Source organism: Anarrhichthys ocellatus, unplaced genomic scaffold, assembly GCF_004355925.1.
Source record: "Anarrhichthys ocellatus isolate YVR2014 unplaced genomic scaffold, GSC_Weel_1.0 scaffold47, whole genome shotgun sequence".
Classification (NCBI taxonomy): Eukaryota; Metazoa; Chordata; class Actinopteri; order Perciformes; family Anarhichadidae; genus Anarrhichthys; species Anarrhichthys ocellatus.
The window spans coordinates 2,212,789-2,220,818 of record NW_022280077.1 but is presented as its reverse complement, the minus strand read 5'-3'; the positions used below and the strand labels follow the sequence as shown (position 1 = coordinate 2,220,818).

General features: G+C 39.9%; 1 protein-coding gene and 1 long non-coding RNA gene across 2 annotated transcripts; one reads left to right on the top strand and one right to left on the bottom strand.

Moving 5' to 3' along the window:
- Positions 1 to 2,886: 2,886 nt before the first annotated feature.
- LOC116395494 (uncharacterized) lies at positions 2,887 to 6,857 on the top strand. The gene is made up of 6 exons (XM_031869431.1): positions 2,887 to 3,432; positions 3,744 to 3,830; positions 4,283 to 4,582; positions 4,942 to 5,068; positions 5,175 to 5,199; positions 5,397 to 6,857. Exons 1-6 carry the CDS (start codon positions 3,414 to 3,416, stop codon positions 5,496 to 5,498), a joined length of 660 nt encoding a protein of 219 aa, XP_031725291.1. The 5' UTR covers positions 2,887 to 3,413; the 3' UTR covers positions 5,499 to 6,857.
- On the bottom strand, positions 5,601 to 8,024 carry LOC116395495 (uncharacterized). The gene is made up of 2 exons (XR_004213515.1): positions 7,718 to 8,024; positions 5,601 to 6,640 (listed from the first exon to the last, which is right to left on the bottom strand). It is a non-coding gene; the product is annotated as an uncharacterized LOC116395495 (long non-coding RNA).
- Between the last annotated feature and the right edge of the window lie 6 nt (positions 8,025 to 8,030).

The following is an 8,030-nucleotide window of genomic DNA, read 5'->3' as shown; positions in this document are numbered from 1 at the left end:
CATATCGTAATTGAAGGAGACTTTGTCCGACTGGGGCAGTGTGCTGTGTGATACAGTGGTCAGTGGTACTGGAGCTCCACATGGAACTGTTCTGTCTCCCTTCCTGATCACCCTGTGCACCACTGACTTCCAGTACAACTCAAGGTCATGCCATCTGCAGAAGTTCTCTGATGACTCTGCAGTGGCCGGGTGTATAAGGGAAGGATGGGACAGTAGTGGTTGACTTAGTGGAGTGGGCGGGTAGAAATTACCTGCTTCTGAACGTGGCCAAGACCAGAGAGATGGTGGTCGAGTTCAGGAGGAAGACGACGGCTCCACAACCGCTGAGAATTCTGGGAGAGGATGTGGACATGGTGGAGGAGTACAAGTTCCTGGGTGTCTCCATCAACAACAGACTGAACTGGAAGACCAACATCAACACTGTGTACAAGAAGGGGATGAGTCGACTCTTTTCAGTCTGTTGTGGCAAGTGCACTTTACTTCGCTGTAGTCTGCTGGGGGAGCAGCATTGGAGCCGGAGACACCAACAGACTTAACAAACTGGTTAAGAAGGCCAGCTCCATCATTGGCTGCAAACTGGACAATCTAGAAAAGGTGGTGGAGAGGAGGACACTGAAGGAACTATTATCCATATTGGATAACCCGGCCCACCCTCTCCACCACCTACTGCAGGGACAGCGGAGCACTTTCTCCAACAGACTCATCCAGCGCCGCTGTCACAAGGAGAGATACAGGAGATCATTCCTGCCCTCTGCAATAAGACTGTACAGTAAATCATCTCTGGCCAAATCAATCTCACAACTATAACACTGTTACTTTTGTTGTTTGTTTTGCTAAATCTTTGCACTACTGTTTAGTTAGTTAATTTAAGATTATTTTATTTCATTGTATATATTGTGCATTTTTATATTTAATATTTTTTACTCTGTTACTTTGATTGCTTTACATGTATCATAATGCTGCTGTAGTGAACAAATGTCCCCTTGCGGGATTAATAAAGTATCTATCTATCTATCTAACTTTCTTCTCAACTCCCATCTTCTTTCATCAGGACTTTTGCAGCTAGACAGAATTTAAAAAGTGAGGGACATATTTGTCAAAATTGGTCTAAACTACATTCCATGTGTGTCGGCAACAACTGATGTGCTAAAACGATTGCAGCACAGTATGCAAAACTGATCACTCATTGACACTTTCACTGCTGAACGGGATTTTGGAAATGAACCAGAATCTTAAACACGAAATACTGAAATCTGTTGTGACTGAGACGACCTTGGAGTTTTGGAAAACTGTGACAGTGGAAGTATATCATGATATCAAACTGACTGCATTAGCACTGCGTTCCAAATCACATATTTTTATTTTTAGTACATACTGCAGCTGCCCTTACAAAAGTATGTACTATCACAGGCAGTATGTATTTAGTTGGGACATCCTACTTTCCTCATAACATTGCACCTTGAACTTTGACCATCTTGCTCATATGTCCGTGGCACTGTGGGTTGAGAATAGCCAGAAAAGCATGGTGACTTACAGCAAAATACGACAGGATGCAGTGGGACATCCTGTCGTATTTTTGACATACTGCATTTGACATACTATATATTGGGGCTACTAAGTCTTTTTCTGGCATACTATACAGCAGGGGTCTTCAACATTTTTCAGGCCAAGGACCCCCAAACTGATAGAGAGATGGAGCAGGGACCCCCGACTATATATATTGTATAAAATTGTTTTATATTAAACTGGGCCTAGTGCCATGTATAAACATAACTTATTATGCATTCAATACTAAGCTATTAAAATAATACACAGGTTCATATATTCATGTTTTTATTTTAAACATGTGCAAGGTGCAGTGAGTAGGGTGGCCGTGCCACTGCCATTTAGAAACACACCTTGTCAGCTGATACCTGTCAATTGCATGATAATCATGCATACAAGCTATTCAAATTGATGTTTTAAACATCAATGTGGAAACTAAAAATGAGTGATGGCCTATTAGTGCCACTGCCATGCATAAACATACCTGTTATCTTGCATACAATACTGAACTATTAAAATAATGGACAGATTTTTAATGGTCTAATTTACCAAAACTTTTGTGGACCCCCTGCAGTACCTCCGCGGACCCCCTGTTGAAGACCTCTGCTATACAGTATATTAGTATGGGTATTGGAATACACAGTAAGACTATCGCCTGCCATCAGTGACTCATTAGAATGACAGGCTTCGAGTTTCTACAAGCCAGACAGTTGTGGGGAAACAAGGATTGCCAACAGGCCCACTGATTGCTGCAATCTACTTGTGGAATTGTGTGTGTCTGCTTTTGCATAATTGTGATGTGGCTCATGAGAGCAGTGCAGCTGTTAGGACTTGGTCTGACTAGTTGGCCACACTGAAGCTTAAGAAAAAAGTTCAGTTAAGAGACTGTACTTTGCTTGCTTAGGCCTGTAGCAAGTTTCTCAAACATATGAAGCTTAAGTTCAGTCAGGCAGACTCTACTTCTACATTCCTAGGCCTGTTTATTTCTCATATCTGTCATTCACTCCTCTCTCGCATGCTCACTCATATTTTCCTTGCTGTCATTGTTTGGGGCTGTCAATCAAGATATCAGCTGTTCTCTTCTATCCAGTAGCACAGCGACACAATTACATCGTCAGCCTATCATCTCGCTGCAGTCTCCTTTTAAGTATGTCTCTCTGTATTTAGTATGTTCATGTTGCTGTTACGCGCCCCTCCACCTCTCCATCTTTGCAAAGTCTTTGCAGCTTCATCAGCTTCATCAACTCATCATTCTATCAGCCTCATCCGCCACCACCACCAGTGCCTGGACTCCATGGGGGGATTTATCTTGCTGCTGCTGCTCAGGGCAGACGCCCCTCGATTGCAAATCTCCCTGTAGAGTGCAACAGTTTCTGCCAAAATGAAGATGTAAAGTCCATTTTACATTCAATTTCAGGATTATACTTTATTATATTTTGTGCATTTTCAAGCATGACAAATAACAAGAAAACATGCAATTTGATCCAAGGCCTCTCACACTCAGGAGGTCATATAGAGCAGTACATTACATGGTGAGCTACATTTCTGCTATATACTGTCTTCAACAAACATCTTGATGAAAAGCTCACAACATGCTCTGCAACCTCACAGACAAACAAAAGCGCAATACTCATATGGCCACAGACCCTCATCACAACATTCACATCCTGTATGGAAACCATTTCTTGAGTGAGTATGTCTGTGTGAGGGTGAGCTGGCCAGGTTTAATCTTCACACTTCACATACATGCTTCACTTCTCCAATATCATACGCAGAAATTAGCTTTTACTCCTTTTTGTTTGTTGCAGTAACATTAATAGAAAGCTGCGGTTTAGACTTAAGGAACTTACATCGAAACAGAACAGCAGATGCAGGTACTCACTACCGGTAAGTAAGTGTAGTTATTATATTTATCATAATGTATCTGGGTTTGGAAAGGATCTGATACTCTTTACGATTCTTATTAGCACTCTTATTCATGATTCAAGAATCACATGTTTGCATAGTTGATCTTGTGACATTTTTTGTGTTACTTTAATTTTGTTAGTCTGCGAGTTATGGTTATATCTGCCTATTTTGACTGAGACACTTGGATAGAAGACTTAATCTCAGTGAGATCTTTTCTGGTTAAACAAAATGTACATACATTTTTTTATATTAAAACATGATGTTTACAATGAAATGATCTTTGTGTCTAGGTGGGATGGAGGATTTTCGTAATTATTTGGGCATTTACTGGATGTTTTCTGTGATATGTTGCATGTTCTGGATTTTCTCACCAGCAGGTAAAATTAATTTACAACACCTTTACTCTGACAATGAATATGAGCTGATAGTTTGACAATTTGGGAAATACGTTTATTCTCTTTCTTGCCAAGAGTTAGATGAGAAGATTGAACGTGAAGCTTACATTTTTTTTAAATTAAACAATCAGGATGTAAGTTGTTAGTGAGTATAAGGAGAGCTTGGATTTTGTCACCTTCAGACAGAGTCAGACTAGCAGTTTACCACCGTTTCCTGTCTTCATACTAAGCTAAGCTAAGCAAAGCAGGTGCTGACTGTAGCTTCAAATTTAACAGACGTGTTACGAGAGTGGCATCAATCTTCTCATCCATATCTTGGCAAGAAAACAAAGAAAGATTTTCCCAAAACTATTGCTTTAACTGTAGTATTAAGTGTAATGGTGGCAACATGGTTATAGTGAAAATTGAATCTAAAATTGATGTTTCCAACACAGAAGGAAACACCATCACAGGGGTGGTTGGCAGTGAAGTGATCCTGCCCTGTAAGAACGAGTCAAACAGCACGCTCTATCAGCTGATATGGAAAAGGAACGGGACTATCCTGTTCGGCTTCCACCCAGAGAGACCCTTACATATCGGGGAAGAAGCTCTCCGCCTGAACATAAATATGTCGGAAAGCGAACTGTACCCACTGGTCATTAAGAGTGTCCAAAAGTCTCATACAGGAAACTACACCTGTGATTTCAACACGGAAAAAAGAACTCATGAGCGGAAGTGGGAGCTAATAATTGCAGGTGAGCTAATCAGTCCTTTAAATAAATTGGATGAAACATAAGTAATCCCTGTGGCAACAGCCAAGGAAATAGGAAGTAAAAAGGAACAGAGTGAATGTGGGGTTTAAAGACAACAGAGCCATCCGTTACTGTGCTACTGTTTCTATACCTGCATGAACACACACACACACAAAAGGTGGATAATCTACAGATTAAACATTAGCGCCTGCATTTAGAGATTTCACAAGACATGCATGCTCCACCTCAACTTCCTTTATGAAACACTGATCTCCCACATATAAAATCTATAGATGTCTTTGAGCTTAATTTAACTGCATGGTACACTCATGGTGAGTTTAATTCTGTTTTGTTTTTTTCAGACCCAGAGTTTAAGAAAGCTAGAAACATGCTAGTGATTGCTGTGGCATCTATTGTTCCTTGTGTGTGTTGCCTGATCTTTATAATAGCTTGGATCATTCTGCATAGAATCCGCAAACAACGTGCAGAGTGAGTTGCATCCAGTCATTGTTTAACATGTGATTCTATGCTCATAAAGACGTATGGCTAGTGGCATTATACTGCTTGAATATTTAAAAAAATGTCTCTCTTTCAGGGATCACTCTCCCACTACAGAAATGGTAAATATAATAATTATCAGCTTGTCATTTGAGATATTCACAGTAAATTAAATAGCCAACAAAGAGAAGGACAACTCCTATTACAATATGTTCTCCAGATATACTGAGATTAAATTTAGCTACAGTTATACTACAGTTATACTGTAAGCCAAAGTGTGCTATTTTTATTTTTGTTCTTTCCTTTTTTTTCTCAACAGCAAGAGAAAGAAGAAGATATTTATGAAAACTGTCTGGAAATTGAAGTTAGTCAACGACGTGGCTACAATCAGCATCACCGTTATAAACACAGGACTCGCTGATATCAAGTGCAGTACAACAATCTAAAAGGGAAGGGGACTACAAAAGGCAAGGGAGTATTGGAAGTGGGTACATGTATGAAACTGCTCATTTCATATCAACCATCTGTTCTGGAATACAAACAAATCTAAAAATAGGATTTTTCACATTCTCTGTCCAAGTTACTTTCACTCTCGATAATACATTTCTTCAAATTTGGCACAAATGTCCACTTGGACTCAAAGAGGAAGTAATTAGACTTGAGGGGTATAAGGTCACTGTAACTCTACAAAGAGTAAGACTATGGCCTGTCATCAGTGACTCATTGGAAAGACATGATTAGAGTTTTCACAACCAGACACAAGCCAGACTTATAAGGGGTTGTGGGTGAAAACCCCTGATAGCAATTATGTGCTCTCATGGAATTAGGCGTGTCTGCTCGTGTTGTGATGTGGCTCATGAGTGCAGCTGTTTGGACTCCTGCTTTAGATAAACCAGCCAAAACTGGTGCATTTCAGTAGTTATATGTTCTCAACTAATGATGGGTGACACAAAACACACTTGAGAGAAACTATGTGTTTTCATAGTCTAAATGAAAATGCAAACTGCCATTTGTCCTTTTCATTTCATATGAGCAGACCTCATGAAATCTCAAATTCAAATGCTCAGGTTGCATTTTCAAGGTGTACAGTTTCTGCCAAAATGAAGATGCAAAAAAAAAAAAAAAAAGATCCATTTTACATTCAATTTCAGGATTGTACTTGTATGGATTCTTTGTGCATTTTCAAAACAAAATATGATCCAAGGCCTCTCACACTCAGGAGGTCATATAGAGCAGTACAATACATGGAGCTACATGTCTGCAACATATTTGTCATGATCTTGGTTTTGGTTTAGTTTGTTTCCTGTTTTATTTTGAAGTTGCCTGCCTCTTGTGTCCTGTGTTTGTTTGACTTCCTGTCTTTGTGGTCTCCCTTTTTTTTCTGTGCAGCACCTGTGTTTGTCTTGTCTCCTCCAAGTTATGCTTTCTTGTTTTGTCATTTGTCAGTATTTCTTTATTTTGTGTTACTTACCTCTCCTCTCATTTCAGGTCACTTCACTTCCACCCTTTGTGCGTTTTCCCGCCACTGTGATTGTCTGCCCCTCGCGGTTTTGATGTCTCTGCCTGTTTATGGTGTAGATGGTCACAGATTATGGACTAAAAATAAACATATCCCACAAATTCCATTTAGTGTGCAACGTCCTTTGATTGCAGTGATGGCAATATGTATGTCATTATAAGACCTTTAGTTGAGTTTTTGATTATAGACCTACTGGTTTAGGATATAATCATAAGTGAAATGGAAAATTTTTGTGTTCAAAGTCAGTCATTAAAATTTGAAATGTAATCCCAGTAAAGGGTACACTGCTGTTGCAAGTCACTCATTCAGTCCATCGGTGAATACAAACAACGGAAACTGTTGACAAAATGATTGATAAGGATGCTACAAAGATGGAGAGAACTGGGGACCAGCTAAGCCTGAACAGCTCAAGAGGATTTCCAGCAGAGCTCAGATTCTTTGTGAATGTTTGTGAATAATGGTAGTTAAAAGGAAAGAGGCGGGCGGTGGTTTAGGTTCCGGAAAATCCCCACCCACCACTGAAGTGACTGGTCAAATCACAAATAGTCCAGTAGTTCCACATAGAAAACTGTATTGCTGAGTTTGGCTTGGCAGGGTGTACAGAAATAAATAGTTTCCGAAATAGGAAGAATAAACAAAAGAAAAAACATTAAACCCAATCATTGTAAGGAATGACATGGCATGCGCCTCTATGCTTATCAGGGCCACAAGGTGGAACCATGAGGCCACAATGGTGACATCTACCTACACTAAATCATCTCATTACAGGGAGTAGCTAACCATTAACAGCTATTAACCATCAATACATTTAGTGATATAACCCACAGGTAGGACACCAAGACTACAGACTGTGACTATAACAAATACTAACAGACTTAATATGATTTCAGCAACACATTAAGTTTACAAACGAGTAATGACCAAACAGAGGCACATTGAATGTAGTGATGGTAGATCAGGCTCTACACAGGTGGAAGCTAACACAGCAGACACACAATTGCTTGTTAAGTGAGCCTAATTAGCATGACCAGCAGTAACAGAAATTAAACTGAACAAGAATCCCTAAAACAGGGATGAATAATGTACATACACCATAGCAATATGTAACTTAATGTACTTACAGTTCAATGGACGCACGCAACAGTCGCACAAAGGCAGTGACACCTATTCAGGGATTAATTGGCCTAACTACTAGAACTCAGAAAAAACTCTTGTGGCCTTCATTAACTACTGGGGCGACGGAACATACCACTCTTAGAGGGAAGTTGGAATAGTCCAAGTGGTGTGGCCTTTATAACAGTAGTTAAGCTTCAAGGGGTACTCCAGTCATGTGGTATTGCACTCACAAGAAACAGATGATTTAAAAAAAAACAGGCAAAAAGCAGCTGAGGCAAAGATATCCTGACTCAGTGTCTCAAGTGTGGACCAAACTTC

Coding starts and splice junctions, on each gene's coding strand:
- LOC116395494 (XM_031869431.1), top strand. Junction 3,831..4,282: donor CTGGATTTTCTCACCAGCAG/GTAAAATTAATT, acceptor TTTCCAACACAG/AAGGAAACACCATCACAGGG. Junction 4,583..4,941: donor GTGGGAGCTAATAATTGCAG/GTGAGCTAATCA, acceptor TGTTTTTTTCAG/ACCCAGAGTTTAAGAAAGCT.